At 34.2% G+C, this 19,163-nt stretch overlaps 2 protein-coding genes across 2 annotated transcripts in view; one reads left to right on the forward strand and one right to left on the reverse strand.

The window, feature by feature from the left end:
- Window positions 1-1,009: 1,009 nt before the first annotated feature.
- LOC110030141 (E3 ubiquitin-protein ligase SINAT3-like) lies at window positions 1,010-4,626 on the forward strand. The gene is made up of 3 exons (XM_020732723.1): window positions 1,010-1,179; window positions 2,072-2,458; window positions 4,018-4,626. Exons 1-3 carry the CDS (start codon window positions 1,129-1,131, stop codon window positions 4,378-4,380), a joined length of 801 nt encoding a protein of 266 aa, XP_020588382.1. The 5' UTR covers window positions 1,010-1,128; the 3' UTR covers window positions 4,381-4,626.
- A 719-nt stretch (window positions 4,627-5,345) lies between these two features.
- The window catches only part of LOC110030140 (uncharacterized protein At4g10930), a 48,407-nt gene continuing 34,589 nt past the window's right edge, over window positions 5,346-19,163 (reverse strand). Inside the window, 7 exon segments of the mRNA XM_020732722.1 lie at window positions 5,346-5,741; window positions 6,270-6,556; window positions 8,798-9,916; window positions 16,794-16,868; window positions 16,972-17,808; window positions 17,810-18,185; window positions 18,595-18,703. Of these exon segments, the coding sequence (XP_020588381.1) occupies window positions 6,341-6,556; window positions 8,798-9,916; window positions 16,794-16,868; window positions 16,972-17,808; window positions 17,810-18,185; window positions 18,595-18,703 (2,732 nt within the window). The 3' untranslated portion in view covers window positions 5,346-5,741; window positions 6,270-6,340.

The following is a 19,163-nucleotide window of genomic DNA, read 5'->3' on the forward strand; positions in this document are numbered from 1 at the left end:
GGTGTATAGCATTCATGAGCCCGGATGTACTATCTTTCGGTCGGCCCATGATCCGACCGAATGAGCTGATGCTCGATGGTTCGATCTTTCGACTGTGATAATGTAGTCCTTTGGTATCCTTATGTGATTTGTTGAATTTCTTCGAGATCCGTGTAGCTTGATTTTTAATGTACATTAGTATAGGATGATTCATGATTAGCAGTACAACTTTCTTACGTACAAATTCCAACTGCATCGCCACAAATATGCTGCCAATAGATCATATCATACATCCTAGATCAAAGACAATTTTAACTGTTTGCACTAGTAAAATGTTTTTTTTCTGCAGTAATTTTATGCATTTATCAACATTGTCCCAGACCGTGGTGCCCAGGAGGATGGACATGACACAGTTTCAACCCCTCCATCCATCATAGTCTGCAACTAGTACTCTTTAGGGGAAGTGAATCAGAGGGAATTGATGCAAGCCAAATTATGCAGTAATTTTATGCATTTATCAACATTGTCCCAGACAGTGGTGCCCAGGAGGATGGACATGACACAGTTTCACCCCCTCCATCCATCATAGTCTGCAACTAGTACTCTTTAGGGGAAGTGTTTTCTCAAATCAGAGGGAATTGATGCAAGTCAAATTACATTAGATTTTATTTTCAACCTTATTAGATTTAGATTTCATGGCAATTTCTGGCTGTATTTACAATTTCCAATTTAGGTGGAATCTTTCGTAATAGTTCTCGACTCCCTCTATTTAAGGAGTTGGTTCATGAGTCTACTGCTTGATGGTTGTTTAATAATTGCTAATTTGATTTCTCTTAACCCTAGCTGTCATTCCTCCTCTCTTCTTCTTGTTCATTTTCTCTCTGTCTTCTCTCCTTTTTCTCCTTTCAGATTCTCGTTCCTCTCCTTACTCTTAATCATACATTTTCTCTGAAAATTTCAAAACCAAATATTATTATTTTGAGATAAGCCAAAACTTCTTTGGGGAAAATAATTGCTCGATTTTCTTGCTGATGGAGAGTGCGGTGTGGAAATCTGGTTTATAGTTATTTACAATGTAATAATACGGTTAATGTTACACTTGAAAGTTTTAAAGCATGCCCCTTTTTCTTCTCAGAACTCAATTCCCACATGCACAACGATTCCAACATATACTTGAGGTTTGTTCACCTATTTTATTTGGTAAGATGAATTCAACCTTTTATCAACTTAACTGACCTGCTCGCTTTCTAATTGCTTTATCTCTATCCCTAGGTTTTAGTTTAGGGGAATTACATACGTACCACCCATTTCCTATGTATTTACATATCGAATGTCTATACTTTACTTTTATTCAACCTTTTATCAACTTAACTGACCTGCTCGCTTTCTAATTGCTTTATCTCTATCCCCAGGTTTTAGTTTAGGGGAATTACATACGTACTACCCATTTCCTATGTATTTACATATCTAATGTCTATACTTTACTTTCGTCTATACTTTACTTTTTTCATTTTTACCACCCAAACCATTCATATCACATAGAAAAATACCTTTTTTTAACTTTTAAAAAGCAAAATGCACCTTTCCATACATGAATAAGGTGGCATACGTATAAAAATTGAAATTTAAGCATTAGATATGTAAATACATAGGAATTATGTGGCATGCATGTATATCTTCCTTAAGTTTATAGATATTGTGATGGCAAAACCATAGATAGTCGAAAGGAAGATTTACATACATACCACTTAATTTTCATGTATTTACATATCTAACACAAACCCCAATTTTTACATGCATACCACATTATCTATATGAAAAGGTGTATTTCACTTTTTAAAAGTTAAAATGATGGTATTTTTTATGTAATATGAAAGATTTAGGTGATGTAAATATATATATATATATATATATATATAGGTGTTAGTTATGTAAATCTATAGGAATTGGGTGGTATGTATGTAAATGCCCCATTCTAAAATTTCATGAAGCTTGCCCTACTTGATTCCTAGTTCATTGGAAGAAATACAATATTATAGACTCTAGAAATTGAACACGCTGGAATGTATAACAAGCATTTGAAAATCTGCAGTGCCACAATGGCCACACCTTGTGTTCATCCTGCAAAACAAAGGTGCAGAACCGCTGCCCAACTTGTCGACAGGAACTCGGAGACATCAGGTGTCTAGCGCTCGAAAAGGTGGCTGAATCTCTAGAACTTCCATGCAAACATTCCTCTCTCGGCTGCACGGGAATTTTTCCATACTTCACTAAGCACTTGCACGAGAGCCAGTGCAACTTCAGACCTTATAATTGTCCATATGCTGGCTCGGAGTGCTCTGTGACCGGAGACGTACCATTTTTGGTTGCCCATCTAAGGGATGACCACAAAGTAGACATGCATACGGGCTGCACTTTCAACCACAGATATGTTAAGTCGAATCCACGGGAAGTCGAGAATGCCACTTGGATGTTGACGGTAAGTAAGCTTAATTTTTTTCGCATTCAATACTATGGGTTTGTTTGGAATCATTTTTATTATTTTATTTTATTTTATTTTATTTTATGTTTGTTTAATGTTTTCTTTGCATATTTTTATTCTTTTGTTTTCAAATACAAATTAGTTGTTTTTAAAAACACTTGAAACATCTGAAAAATATTTTTTTTTATTTTAAAAATAACTAAATATGTTTTAACTTACCAAACATATTTTATTTCAAGTAAAAATACTTTAAATGGAGACTGAATAATTCCTCCTTGGGACATTTTGATTCTTTTTGGAATAACTTGGAGGCTAAATTGATCTTTACATTTGGGACCATTTTGATATCCTGCCAATAGTTGGGGGATGGTTTTAAACTTTTTCTCATTTATGACTTGTTATTCTTTGATTCATTATTTTCTGACTACTATTTATCAGGAGTATTGATCGACTCATGAAGGGAGGTAAGTTTACAAGTTAAAATGAGTTGGTAGAGAGTACCGAACAGAGATATGATGATGGAGAATCTATAATAAGTTATTTTCATTCTAATACTTTTTAACTTAACACAAATCTTTCGGAATGTTTTTCGTCGTCTGATACTATGTTGATCGACGCAATTCCTTTAAATCAACATCAATCTTTCGTCAATGCAAAATTTCTTTTCTTTTTATTTATTTTAGGAAGATTAACATATATAGCACTTAATTCCTATGTATATACATATCTAACACCTAATTCCAATCTTTACATTTATGTCACTTTGCCTATTCATAAAAATGGAGCATTTCATTTTTTGAAAGTCAAAATAGTGGCATTTGTGATGTGATATGAAAGATTTGTGTGGTACAAATATAAAAAGTAAAATTTAGGTATTAGATATGTAAATACATAGGAATTGGGTAGTATGTATGTACATGCCCCTTTTTTTCTTGTCCCTGAAGATGCTTCAGACTTGATCATTTGGCCAGTAAGTTTTAATTTGTATAATGTCTCCAGTATTTATCAGGTCTGCTAAGATTAGTATGACCCCTTTCTCCTTTTCCATGACCACCTTCAAAATCTCTGTAAATTGAGGATTGAAATTCTGAACATGCTTCAACTAGTAATCAAATTTTGATAAACCCAATTATATTTACTTCTCTAGCTGAGTACTGATTAATCGCCTCCTGCTTCACTGCAGTAAATTTTGATATATTGATAAAAATTTGTTTAGAATGGATCTCAAAATCATAGAATTTAGAGAAATTTGCATACGTAGCACACAGTTCTTTTGTATTTACATATCCCTCACCCAAACTTTCATTTTTGCATACATATCACTTGGGTGTATTTCGCTTTTAAATAGTATTAATAGTGCAATCTTTGATGTGATATTAAAGATTTGAGTGTGGTGTGTGTAAATATGAATGTTTAGTTGCGAGAAATGTAAAAAGTTATAAGAATTGTGTGCTATGTGTGTAAATGCCCCTTGAATTTATTTTGAGATGCATAATATATGGAATTCAATCAAAATTTATATCACACTAATCTTGAAAACAAATTGAATGAATCAGGTGTTCCATTGTTTTGGGCAATACTTCTGCTTGCACTTTGAGGCATTCCAGCTGGGGATGGCTCCTGTGTACATGGCTTTCCTAAGGTTCATGGGGGATGAGACAGAAGCTAGGAATTACAGCTACAGCCTTGAGGTTGGGGCCAATGGGAGGAAGCTCATATGGGAGGGCACGCCCAGAAGCATCCGCGACAGCCATCGCAAGGTGCGGGAGAGTCACGACGGCCTTATAATACAGAGGAATATGGCTCTCTTTTTCTCCGGAAATGACAGGAAAGAGCTGAAGCTCAGAGTCACAGGTAGGATATGGAAGGAGCAGCAGAGCTCAGAAGCTGGGGTTTGTATGCCTAACCTCTGCAGCTGAAGCAAGTCTTGTGCTGCAAATCCTATTGTGTGTATTATGTGTGTGTGTGTGTGTGTGTGTGTGTGTGTGTGTGGGATAACCTATTTTTTTTTTAATTATTATTTTTTTTTCTATTTTTTAAATATTATGCTGCCTTTAGAATGGAACTCACTACAAATGTATCTTTTATGGATGGAAAGTTTGGTGATGAAGGCTGTGGCTATGAGGATTGTTTTGGAAAGTGGAATGGTAAAAAAGAGTTTTTAATGTTGGTCCATCTTTTATGTATCAATTTGTTTAAAAAATAGGATAATTACGTACAGGGCACTCGAAATCGAGTTATTGAGTTATTTACAAAACTAGCGCCTAAGTGATTCTTTTGAACTACTGAACTTACGTGTTTATGTTTGTCATGATCAAATCATTGAGAGATTGATATAAATGAAAAATATGGGTTGGGTTTTATTGCGTATTTTGATATTTGAGTGAATTTGAAAAATAAAGGCAAGGGGTTATTAGATTCATAAATAGCGAAGTTTTGAGTGCATTATGGTCCCTTCAAAAAGTATGGATTTCTGATGTCAGTTCACTCAACCAAAAAAATATTAAAAAGTATCTTTAAAGAAAAGAATGAATTCATTCTTTCCATTCTCGTGAGATGGAGTCACCTCACAATATTCGAGTGTATCAACTATATGGAATGAGATTGATTAGGGTTGATGCACTCGAATATTGTGAGGTGACTCCATCTCACTGGAAAGAATGAATTCATTCTTTTTTCCATCTCACCAGAATGGAAAGAATGAATTCATTCTTATATATATATATTTAAAATTACCAAAATTAGGTTAACTAAGATAATTGAGTTCTGATTTCCATTTCATATCCATAACAAATAGCAATCAGATGCAAAAGCATTACAATAGAGCAAATGGAAGGAAAATAATTACACTTATAGGGTTTTAAAAGTAATAATGATGGCACTGACCAAAAAATTACCTGAAAAGCAGTTTTAAAAAAAAAAAAGTCCCATGACCATACATCTTTTCTAATTTAGTCCTATAACTATACAAAATTATCCAGCAAAAGTCATCTCTTAGTTTTGAAAACCATCCAGCCATTAACACCTGCAACTTAGTTGACATGTATGTGAGATGGTTTCTGTACATCATGGCACCTAAAGACTCAACTCAGATTGCACTTGGGAGCTGCTTTCACGAAAAATGTATTTTGACTCATCGAATCTCTCTCAGCATTATATACAGTGCCGCGAAGAATAGCTTATGTCAAAATTCACCATCTCTGTTTTCCCAAATAGCACGAGCAAGCACCCCGCTACACCACCCCTTCGCGAGACCCGGTAGAAGCAGATTTCAACCAGCCTATAGGACGAGCTCCCATTATAAGCGAAGCGATCGAATTTGAATAGGTAGATGGAGATTGGCACGATTTAGCAATAAGTGGAGCGCCAAAAGGCAAATATGGATGGTGCGAAGAGGATGTTCGATAAACTTTAATATATGAATTGAATCCAAGAATAATCTAAGTTTCCTAGAAAGTAAACTTTAAAATATGATTTGAAACGGAAAAATGCTTCAGAGCTGTTTATATCTAGCTAAACAGATATAGAGAGGTTTCTTGTGTATTTACATATCTAACACCTCAACATTCATGTTCACATGCAAAATTTTTAACATCACATTCAAAATACCATCATCACTATCTTTATAGAAGTGAAATATTTCTTTTCATGCATAAGTTTATGACACCAAGGTACGATAAATGTAAATATCAAACTTTGGGTGTTAGATATGCAAATACATAAGAATTGTGTGATATGTAGAATTTCCTATGGAGAATTTGCAGAAAGCTAGACATCGAATTTCCAATATAGGCGCAGTTGTTATTACCAGTGTGGAGATGCAGGATAACCGCAATTCTAAGCCCACAAGGTGAAAGTGCGAGTCAAGAAGATATTTAACTATCTCAAATCTTTCTGCTGCGCAGCCTCGGCATATTGTTCCGCAAGTTTCTTCACCTTCCCGCCTTCTCGAATAAGGAAGTTTGCGTTCTTAGCCTTGTGATGAAATTTCATCACCTTATCTAAAGTTTTCCTGACTGCCCATTGGTACTGCTCGACCGTGATTACACCGCTCTTGCATAGTGGCCTGATGTGTTCTTTAATATAGGCCTCCACCTAAACATAAAACGAACCAGTTCATGCTTAATAAGCTTTCAAGGATGTCAAATAAGAAATAGAAAGATTTACATGCAGGCTACTCAACTCCTATGCACTTACATATCTGACACCTAAGCTTTTATTTTTACATATAGGCCAACTTACCTATGCATGAAAAGGTGTATTTCACTTTTTAAAAGTTAAAATAGTGATATATTTGGTTTGATATGAAAGATTTGGGTGTACAAATGTAAAAATTAAAGTTTAAGTGTTAGATATGCAAATACATAAGAATTGGTGCATATGTATGTAAATGCCCCTAAGAAATAATCTCTCTTGTTTTTCTCAATTTGAAGGTGTGAGGTATTTTAAACTAATGTTTAGCTATACCAAAGCTGAACTTCATCAGACTAAAATCAAACAGCTTCTCAATTTGGTAACAACAAAGCAGAGCTCTCAAGATTCAAAGTTGAATACAGAAAAGCTTAAGATGGATGGTAAATATTTTCATTCTGTTAATGTTCCCAAAAAGTGAACGGACATCCCCTTTGTGAACATGAAAATAGAGCTTAGGATTGAAAAAATTTTGAGCATCATTAAGAACACATCTAATAAAATGCTCCCCATAAAAAAGGCAAAGCAATTTATCATACATTATCAGAACATATATCATTAAAAAGACAAAAAAAACAAAAGCTTTACTACATGGCATAGATTACCCAGGTTGATGGCAAACAAAATGTATAGATTAAATATATAATATATCAGTTCATTTGTGTTGCAAAATATCATCATCACTGCAACGAATCCAAATATTTAGAAAAAGGATTACGTCCCATGGAAAGATGATTGAGCTAAAAGAATAAGAACTTCAGATTAGTTTGATAAGCTACAAGAAATAAATTAATGAACAAAAGATGGCAAACAATGGTCAAATATACAGTTAAGAAGCTATATAAATCCAACCTGCTTGAGATGCTTTGGGTTTAATTTGCAAATATGAGAAAAAGAAAAATGTTATCCGTGGGAACTATATTTTAGGGAAGTGTGGGCACATTTAGATTTGGTTCCAGAATGACTTGTATTTAAAATCAAACTAAACTAAATCAATTAATCAAACCTGAAACATAAATCAACCTGTCATTCTGGTAAGTCAAATCACCAAACCAAAATAGGTTCAGTTCAATTTTAGTTTGGACTTCAATTTATTTAAAGATTGAATTTCCAATTCTTGTTCACCATTGCTTTGGTTCGCTTTGGCTTTAAAGGGGAACTTTTATGGGGTTGGTATGAAGCAGTTTGTTCTGAATTGATGGATCATTAAAGCATCTATAATATTTCATAAAAGAAAATCAAAGTTGCGATTCAATCTGAATTAATTGGATGGCAAGTAGCTAATAGAAATTAGAAATAAAGTTTACAATTACATATAACAAATGCTTAATCAGTTTGCTATTACTTATTTTAGTTCTATAAAACTTCAAACATAAAGAAACAAAATAAGTCAGTTTAGAAAAAAAAAATCAGAAACCTAATCAAATCATGAGAAAACCCTTTACTTTTAGCTGAAAATCTGATATATATTCCTACGTGATTAAAGTTAGCAGTTACTTGGAAAGGTGGGATACGTACCGGTACAACCATAAATCCATAGTAATAGTGGCCAGATAATTGAATTAAACGATCAAAATTATCATAATCTTATCCCAACCATTTGAGGTTGGCTGCAGGGAAGTTAAGAATAATAAGGCTAAAAGAATGACATGCCCAAATCCCGGAGAAAAATTTATGTACGTAAGACGTACGCAGCGCTGCGTACGTCAGAGACGTTATTCAGAGGGTATTGAGGGTTAGATCCGCATTATACCTCCTGTAACCTTCCTATAACCTACCTGTAACCTACAAATATATGAAAACAGAAGCGCGAAACTTACTAGAAGGCTAGAAGGTACAAGTAGGTTACAGAGGTACAAGTAGGTTACAGGGAGGTTACAGAGGATATAACGCGGATATAACCCCCCAATACCCTCTGAATAACCTCCCTGACGTACGCAGCGCTGCGTACATCTTACATATGCAAATTTTTCTCTAAATCCAGGGAGGGCAAGGATGATGTATGCGACTTTAGGATTAGCGTTGTAAGAAAGTTGTTTATGTGGGGTAAACGGTGAAACCTATCCTGCCCTCATTGAAAATTATTATGATTACTATTATGTGATAATCATGCCAATCTTTTAGCGAATAACAAAAAGGACTTACCTTTTTAGAAATGGATATTGAGAAATCAGACTCGTCATTGATCAATTTGGCCATTTCCTCATTAGGAATATTATCACAAATTACGGGACTAATTTGCACATTTTCTTTTGTATGAGCATCCAAGTCCTCTATCCCTGCTGATGTTCTATCAAGATGGGTTGAGCCAGCAACCACATCACTAATGCAGCTCTCAGCATCTGTCTGGGAAACTCTAACTGGATCGCTCAATATACAGTTCTCCTTTAAACCAGAAATTGGGTTTTTGTCCTCGTTTGTTACCAGGGGTCTATTCAGCACTTCTACAGCCTTGGCATTTATCTGGCTCGTAGAACTTTCCTTTTTGTTCTCCTCACAGTCTTCTAAAGTAGGCTCATTAAATATTCCCCTCTCAGGTATACTGGGTGGTGGAAGGACATTTTCCATGCTGAGCTCTGCTTGTGAGTTTTCTGGCCCGTTTCCTTTCTCGTGTTCCAATGACTTTGAAGAATCTAATGGTGGCTTGTCTGCCGCTACGGCTTTTCCAGGATTTTGAGTCACGGAAGCATCTTGCTCTGTTTCCATGGAATGTAGAACAATATCCCGAGCATCATAATTAAGCCCTTCATTGAGATTTTCCTGAGTAGAGTCATTTCCATTGAAATCTTTTGCAGCAGAGTAGGGACTGCTGGGAGGAGAATCGGAAAACAGGCCAGCCAATTTCAATGCTTCTTCCACACTGCTCCATCCACCAGCTTCAGGGTCAAAATTTGGCTCCCCAAAACCCCCAATAGAAACCTCTGAAGCAGACAATGCTGAACTGGAGATATTCATCTCAACAAATTCTGTCTCATTATCAGTTTCAGGGTCGAACTCTGTGCCTTCGGTGACCTCATTAGCAAACTTTATAACGGTCTTTGGGGAACTGGAGAAGTTTCTATCGTCTAATTCTGGCTTCTTAGCAAGTTGAGATACAGCCTGTGAACAAAGGTTTACATAAACTAACTTGCTGTTTGACCTTTCACAGATTTCCTTCTCAACATTAACTGCATCAGCAACAGCCAACTCTGTCTCAGCAGTTCTTCGAATGATGGATAGATTTGTTCTCCTCAAGTAGTGCTCAGCGATGCGGTAGAGTTGTGCCTGCAGAATTAAAGGGGAAAAAAATCAATATAAATGAAAAAAAAAGGGTAGAGATGTAAAAAGACCTAGCAGTAAAAGAAACTGCAACTTATCCTGCATGCACTAGTTCTTCTCAACCAAAATCACAGATAAATAAACCAGAGAATATATTTTTAATCGCTGCATTACTCCAAGACAGAATAAACAGGAAAGGTAATTATGTGAAAGTTACAGTGTTGTTTCTGCACGATTACGATAATATAATAAACAATCAATCACTATCAAGATCGAGTAAGTAATAAAATAGCATAACTTGAATCCAAACCAAGGTCATTGTAGTCGCCAGAAAATTATTTTAGTGGGGACACATTAAATATTTAATGTATAACAAGTTTTTTAATTTTTTGAGAAATGGAAAAATACTCTAAATTTTTTTATAAAATATCGGTGTGTTATATGAAAAATTACTAAACTTTTATGTTATACACATTTTAAAATAAATTCATGATAATTTGTATCCTCGTTTTCATCAAAATGAAGAATTTTTGTTTAAATATCTCAACTAAAATTTAGCCAAAATAAATTTCAAAACTATTGGATTATTTTTAACATAGATTCATACAAAAATTCTAATTAAAATTTATATTACAATAATCTTAAAGTAAATCTAAAAATTAAATATTCATTTTGAATTAAGAAACAAATGTTAAAAAAAAAAGTTACATAACATTACCAAAAAAACATTTTATATGTTAAAAGCAAGTTTTATGTTTGCTGTTTAAATCCATAAGCATTGCACAGTAAATTTGATGGCTTGGATAGTACATAGATAGCTTGGTTTAAATGTGCCGAGTTTTAAAATTCATGTGAAAATAATTTAGAAGTATAGTAAAACTTTAGTGTTCTAGATCATTAGGCCTTCGAAATATAGAATTTTGGGCCTTGAGCCAGTGGGGGGATGGGTCCTAGTGCGCCCATACCGGCACCGCCCATGATTGGAACCTACGCTCAAACATTAAATAATAAAATAAAATCCAGTAAACCAATTGATGCATAAGGCCAAAATCAATACAACAGCAACAACAAGCCTTTATCCCACTAAGTTGTGTCGGCTACATGAATCATCTTCTCCATTGTGTCCTATTGTCATATTTTCATTTAATTCTAATAAATTAAGATCATTTTTTATACAATATACCCAAGTTTTTTTAGATCTGCCTCTGCCTTTCTTAACATAAATCAAATCTAAACATCTACCCTCCTAACCGGATCATCAGATAGTCGACGTTTAATCTAACCAAACCATCTAAGACGACTCTAATCTTGTCTGCCACTAGAGTTACACCAACCCTTTCACGAATCACAGATATATTAATTTTGCATTTTGTCTCTAAGCGTCAAGCCACTCATCCACCTAAGCATTCTCATCTCAGCAGCACTTAAGTTTGTTTTCTACTTCTCTTCTAAAGGCCAACATTTTGCACCATAAAGCATTGCAGGTCTCACCTCCATCTTAAAAAAATTTATATTTAGTCTAAGTGGAGCTTTTTTCTATCACACAGTAGGCCTGATGCATCCCTCCACTTTCAACCAACCAACTTAGATTTCAACCAACCAACTTACAACCAACCAACTTAGATTCTACTAATAACATCCCCATCTATATCACCATCACTTTAAACAACAGACCATAGATATCTAAAATATTCACACCTTTTAATGGTTTGAACACCCATAGTTACAACTCAGCCTCTAGAGCTACTACTAATATTATATTCCATGTATTCAGTTTTAGACCGACTCAAACGAAGGCCTTTAGACTCCAATGTAGACCTCCATAATTCAAGTTTTTTCTCGAATTCTTTCTCTAGTCTTATCCACAAGAAGGATATCATCAACCAAAACATACACCAAGGTACATCCTCCTAGAAATGTCCAGTAAGAGCATCCATAAACAAAGCAAAAAAGCAGGTACATCCTCCTAGAAATGTCCAGTAAGAGCATCTATAAACAAAGCAAAAAAGCTATGGGCTTAAAGCCCATTCATGATATAAACCAATTGAAATAAAAAAATGCTTGGTCAATCTTCCTATTCAAACACGAGTAAAAGCTCGAGTGTATAATCTTTAATAACTTGAACATAAGTCATATCAACACCTTTCTTCTCTAGAACTCTCAAAAGAACTTTTCTCAGAACATTATTGTAAGATTTTTCTTAATCAATAAAAATCATCTGTGGATACTCCTTATTCTTTGTACTTCTTCATCAAACCTCTCATTAAATGTATAACTTCTATAGTAGACTTGCCCGGCATAAAACCAAATTGATTATGAGAAATATTTGTATTATGATTTAACCTATATTCAATTACCCTCCCCCATAATTTTAAAGTATGACACCAACTTAATTCCTCTATAATTTGCACACTCTTGTGCATCCCCTTTATTCTAAAAAATGGGGACCAAAATAATGTTCCTCCATTCCTAAGGCATCTTTTAGTTTTAAAAATAATATTAAAGAGTTTCGTAAGCCAAGAAACTCACAAATCTCATAAATATTTCCACATATCAATGGGGATATCATTAGGCCCTACAGATTTTTCACCATTGATTTTACTAATGTGGCAATAAAAATAAAACATTTTATTATTATTAACAATATTAAGATCACTAAAGTCGATCACATTTTCAGTTATTATTAATAATATTAAGATCACTAAAGTCGATCACATTTTCAAAAACTTCACTAAAAAGTATCAAAATAACTCACCCACATATATTGAATTTTTTCATCTAAGAAAAGTACTTTTTGATTTTTATCTTTAATACAATTTATTTGAATTAAATCTTTACTTTTATTTTCTCTTCATTTGGTCAGTTTATACATATATTTTTCACCATCTTTAGTATCTAATCTCTTTAGTATCTAATCTATTATGCTTTAGTATCTAATCTATTATGAAGATCACTAAAAACAAAATTCTTAGCGTCACAAATTGTTCTATTAGACATCACATGGGTCACTTTATATTTTTCCGAATTCTCTAAACTTTTATATTTAAACTAATTTTTATAGCACAACTTAATTTATTTTATCTTTTCTTGCACATTATTATTCCACCACCTATTTTTATTTATAAAAACTTTTCTTTTTGATCATCCAAGTACATCTTTTATTATTTGTTTAACAGTGTTTGTTACTTTATCTCGCAAATAATTAACTTCTTCATAAATATCCCAAATCTTGAAATTATGAAGTTTACTCATAGAAACAATTTTATTTATCTTTTAAATATCCCCATCTAATTTTATGACAATATTTTATTGTATTCTTTATCTTATAACTCATCTTAAAATCTAGAGCAAATAACCAATGTTGAGTACTTAAATTTTCACTTCAAATGATCTTAAATTCTTTACATTCTCGACGATCTCTTTTCCTCATAAGAAAATAATCAATTTGTGTTTTATTAGATTTATTCTTATAAGAAATAATATATTCATCTCCTTTCTTAAATTAAATATTAGGAATAACAAATTTATATGTTAAAGCAAAATATAATATTGTTCTACCATCTTTTTTAATCACTCCAAAATCGTAGCGACCATTAATATTTTCAAAATTTTCTATCATTCTACCAACATGCCCACTTAAATCTTCTTCAATAAAAATTCTTTCTTCAAGAGGTATAATTTGCATTAATTCTTTCAAGTCATTCTATAATTTTTTTTTAACTAATATATAAACCTATTTGTGGAGCATAAGCACTTATAACATTAAAAATCTTAGAATTAATAGCAATCTTCAAAGCTATAATTTTTTCTCTAACTCTATTAACTTTTACAATCTTTCAAACTTTTATCTATAATTACACTTACACCATTTCAAATACGACTCCTACATGAATACTAAAATTTAAAACATAAGCAATCAATCTGTTTAGTCTTTTCTCCATCCTATATAGTTTGTTAAATACATAAGATATTTATCTTCCCATGAATCATAATATCAATTCTATTAATTTATCAGTGAGAGTGCCAAGTCTCTATCATAATATTGATTTCATGAATTAACTTTTGTCTGCATTAGTCAATAATGTGGAAACCTTGTTTATTTGACACTACAACCAGACGCCAGTATAGCGGCCTTTGTACACTTTTCATTATATTCAAGTCATACAATACGTCGTTTTCAGGGGACGCTCTATAATTTACACAATGATTTAAAGGATTTATATCATTATTTTGTTACAAAAAAATTATGTTGATTATCAACTATCTAACACCACCCTCCACTTTTCGCATCCGGGGCTTGAAATCCGACAATGACAAATAAAATCTACAAGAAACTGTGACAGCCAATTCACCAAAAAGAAAGAGTAAGTGTTTTCTTGTCATTAAAGAAAACTTTCTTTTAAAAAAAAATTTATCCTCTCACAGTAAATTGGTCAATCGAAAAAGACAAGAAAATTCCCCACCTTACTACCCTACAAACTAGCCTTAAACTAGAGCCTTAATGAAATCAATTAAAAGCGCTGATCATCGACACACAGATTTCCTGGCAGTCCATAATTGTGGAGCTCATTCTCACCCGTGTCTACGCTTGGTTGTGTTGCCGACTATGCAACATTCACCCTTGATCGCGGGGATCCCTCTCAATTCACGAGTCCATGCTCTAGTCTTGATCCTCCCCGTGCAGCTCACAACTCACCTGCACAACCATGATTGTGGGGCTCGTTGCACTAGCATTTGCGTTGGGTGGTGCTAGCTCTGCGCAGATCCCATCCGATCATGCATCCAAGCCAACACTCTACCACTTACTCATACCTTACCTTTGTTGTTGTTAAGCACTCTCGTTCATGAAAGCAACTCGTGGCACAATCTCTGGTGGCATTCCTACAGCCTTTCTCTCCCTCTTGGTCTCGGGACATTTAGGTTTTCTTCTTATTCCTTTTTCCCACTTTTGGTAAAATTTTATTCCACCTCTCATCTTCATCGCCATGCTCACTCTCTTCATCTTTAATTGATGATTTGCCTCCCGTTCCACTCTCTAACCTCTCCCTTTGTCTCTAGTTGATGCTTTGCCTACTGTTCCACTTTGCAAACTAGATCATTCTTCTTTGTTGAGAATTCTTCAACAAGCTCCTTCACTTCCCCCTTTTTTGCCCTACTAAGGATTGGGGTTGAAACCCTTATAAAGTCGTCTCCCCATGCCCTAATTGTACCTCATTCTACCCAACACTCACGCTCGCTTGTTGATGTTGTTGGTAGGCTAAATGATAGATCTCATTCAACCCCACCTAGCAATCATTTTCCCATTTTTTTTTCAATAAGATGCGATCTCACTATCTCATAAGTGACTTTACATATATCAAAATAAACCGACCCTTATCTTTTATGATGATAAGATCATTGAGCTTTCTAAGCCTATTTTACTTTTATATTATTGGCACATTCTCTTTATGTCATCCTAACATAAAAATAATCTGTAGTTTCTTATCATATTTAAACTTGGTTGACACCCATTTTGTTTGACTTGAGGATTTTGATCTTATATTATAGTTGAATTAAACCTCAAAAGCTCACTATATTAGACTTGTATAGACGGGTGTGGCTTGCCAAAATGGTCACCCCATTTTGCCACTTCAAACGAGCTATCAATCACTCCAGTAAGGATATCATTCATCCATCTTCGGCTATATTATTTCCATCAATCCTTACCATATTCATTAGAATTAATAATTAGCAAACCCTTACAAGTAGATGATGCTACTACTTGTTTCCCAAAACCTTCGGGGGTATTGTGTACAATTAAAGCTAGATGGTACTTCTCATTTGGAAAAAGAAATGTGGATTAGCTCCTCTACTTGTGGGAAAATAGAATTGGAAGGCAGTACTGCTCACCATATAAAATTTTTTGACATAATTTTTTTGAATACTTCAAGGCATATTCAAAATTAAAGAAACCATTTTTTCAAATACAAGAGGCACTACAATAGGACTAAAGTTAAACTACAGTCAACTTAGAAGCCTTTAGAGTCCAAGGTAGACCTCCATAATTCAAGTTTTTCCTGAGTTTTTTCTCTAGTTTTATCCACAAGAAGGATATCATCAGCAAAAAGCATACACCAAGGCACATCCTCCAGTAAGTGTCCAGTAAGATCATCCATAACTAAAGCAAAAAGATGTGGGCTTAAAGCCGATCCTTGATGTAAACCAACAAAAATCCAATATTTTATAAGAAGTCTCCAATATCTAGCAATAAAGAAGCCCAACATTTTCTCAATCCATTAGAATGCTAACTTCCATTGTTAATATAACTCGCTTAACACTCATCCAAATTTAAATTAACCAAAGTTATCTCACTTGATGTCTATATTAACGAAAAAACATAAGCTTGGAAAAAATTTACTAAATAAAATGGATTGCATCATTTACTAAAGCTTCACAATACTTATACAAACATCTAAAAAAAATTATACAGTTCGTAAGTTGTATAAACTTGAAATTTTGCAATTCAAACAAACAGGCTCATTTCGGCTGTTTCTTATTCCATTTCGGCTGTTTCTTATTCCAAAAGCTGCCTGTAACATTTCAGAATTGTAATTTTTTAATGGACACGAATTAATGTACTTCCAATTAATTCACCAAGCTTGTTTAATGCACGTTGTAGTCTTATGGATATGGTTGGATAATAATAAACATGGCTACTTCCAACCAGCACTACAAAAGTTCCATCCATTGAAGTCAGTTCATACACCAAGGCACAATGGTGGAGAGGCACTAGCTAGCGATCTCACATATCAAACCTATTTCATAATACATCCCTACACAATAAAGTTAACATAACTACCTGATTGTAAATTAAGCAATAAAGTTGGAGAGAGAATATTACTACCTGCCTAACAGATGCAGAAACTTTATTATGGCGGGTAGATGCTAGCACCGGTCTCATATCTTGAGGTAGTTGTGCCTATCAAAAGTAGTAAGAAAAAAATTGTGCATGTTACATCAGCACAAATGAAATAACAAAACATTTTTAACTAAGCCTAAATGATGGGAGAACATCAACATACTAAGAAAGGATATTTTCCCTTGAACAAATCACCATCTTCTTGTCCTTTATTAGCATTTGTTGTTGAAGTTTTTCTAGCAAGAACCTCAAGGGCCCATTTCCTTTTATCAGTTTTAGCATCAGATGGACTAAAATGCTCCTCCGAAGTTTCTTTACTTTCTTTGGAGCCGTTAGAGCCAGAAATTTGAATCGAGTCTGCTGCAGCTTTAAATGAACTTGATTTTGGTAGCAATGAATTTTTGGAAATTTGAATTGAATTTTTCTTTGAGTTTTTATCATCATTCAAAATTCCCTTAGCAACATTGCTGGAGCTTTTTTCCTTCTCAATAATATTCTCATCAATCTGATAACTTCCTGACAATTCTGACAGAGGCTTAATATCATCTTTTCTAGGGAAAACCGATGCATCAGCTATATATACCCTAGACAAGATAGAGTCTTTACTTTCCTCTTGAGAATCCCGTTCAATTGAGCTATTCCACTGAGGATTTGTAGCCTTTTTCAAGAGTTCAAGAACTGATTGCAATGTCTCAACCTTATCAGGTTGTGTTCTTCTACATCGATGCTTCCAGAACTCTATCTCCAAATCCCTCGCCCATGCATGTCTTCTCCTTCCACCAGCAGTTCCATAAATCTTTTTGGTAAGATTTTCACGTTTCTTTCCTTTCCCAAGAAGAGGCTTCTTTTCCCCTATATGGACAAGTTTAGATCCATTTGTCATATCGGTCTGTGGTCTCACTGTTGCAGCTCTGAATGCTGCCAGAAGCTTTTCATCAAAGTCACTCATTCCAGCGCCTTTCAAGGTTTTATATTGAACCACTTCCCTTATCTCTTTCCTCTTTCCCTAGTTCTTGTACTACGATGGATGATTCTCTTTTCTCTCCAACTCTTCTCATGATCTTTTTCACTCTCAATCCACAAGTGCTATCCTTTTTGCTCATGGATTTATTATTAGCCTTCATTTCTGTTGGCATATCATGGGAAGCGCAATCACTTGCTTGAACAATGCTCATGATATCTGAGGCCTCAGCTTCCTCTTGTTTAACAGATCTTAAGATAGAACCTCTATTTTTTATTGAGCACACTTGAGAAGACAAAAGAGATTGATTTCCTGTAGGTAGAGTTTTAGAACTTCTATCTAATTTTAATTTCTTCATAGGATATACAGCTCCTGGTTCCCTTTTCCTAATGCAATCATTGCTCTCATCCATGTGTCTGAAAAAAGAAAAAAAAAACTTGTATGAGAACAGCAAAGCATAATCCTTGACTATATTAAAAGTATACAACAAACCTAGGGCTGAAGGTAATTCAGAAAAATAATTGCACCCCTGAAGTTGCAAATTGAAAATTGTTAACATAGCAAAAAATAAAAAAGTTATCGAGGTCCGGACTGGTGAGCTGAAGCTAATTATGCTAATTTAATTGATTCTTCAGCATCACCAACCATTTTGACAGCAATAGGTGTGGGAAAAAAAATCTCTACTTCACAAGGCCATCTACATGCAGGAGGGAAATAGTGTCACTCAAATATTTGTTAAAACATATCTTTAGGAAGATCTTTTAGCAAAATTCTTTTGTTCACTTCCATACGAAGAGAGAATTGTACAGTGAACAGGTAACCTACATTGTACATGTCTCCATCTTGGGCTTTTCAGTCAAATTGCAACCTTCCCTGTTCGTTTGAAAAATATCAGCCACCATATTCTCGGTACAGCTTGTCACCATGTTGTCAGCTGAGAATCAACCAAAAAAAAACATTGGAAATAACATTATTGACGCAAAAAAGTAACATTATGAAAGTATAGCATACAAAGCAAGATACTGAGCCAAACTCAGGATCTTAGACACCAAGCTACAATTCAGCTATATATATATATATATATATGCATATATGTGGAAAGACCCAAACATGGCACCCTGCCCACACAAAAAATCACAAATGGTTCCAAAACTCGAAAAAAAAAACAGAAAAATACATTAGATAATAAAATAAAAAACCTAACGGTGCTGAAATACATAGTATCAGATAGCTCAAGAGTGACCTAATTTGGTCTTGCCTCTGCCTCTAGTTCTAGGGTAGGAGCAAACTAATAAGTTGGTAAGATGATTGTCATTGCCAGTAGTAACCAATGTATCATCCAATATGTTCCCGAGCTGAAGTTGGCCTCCATTCTTCTTCTTCCTCCTGGAATA

This window comes from Phalaenopsis equestris, unplaced genomic scaffold (genome assembly GCF_001263595.1).
Source record: "Phalaenopsis equestris unplaced genomic scaffold, ASM126359v1 Scaffold000665, whole genome shotgun sequence".
NCBI lineage: Eukaryota > Viridiplantae > Streptophyta > Magnoliopsida > Asparagales > Orchidaceae > Phalaenopsis > Phalaenopsis equestris.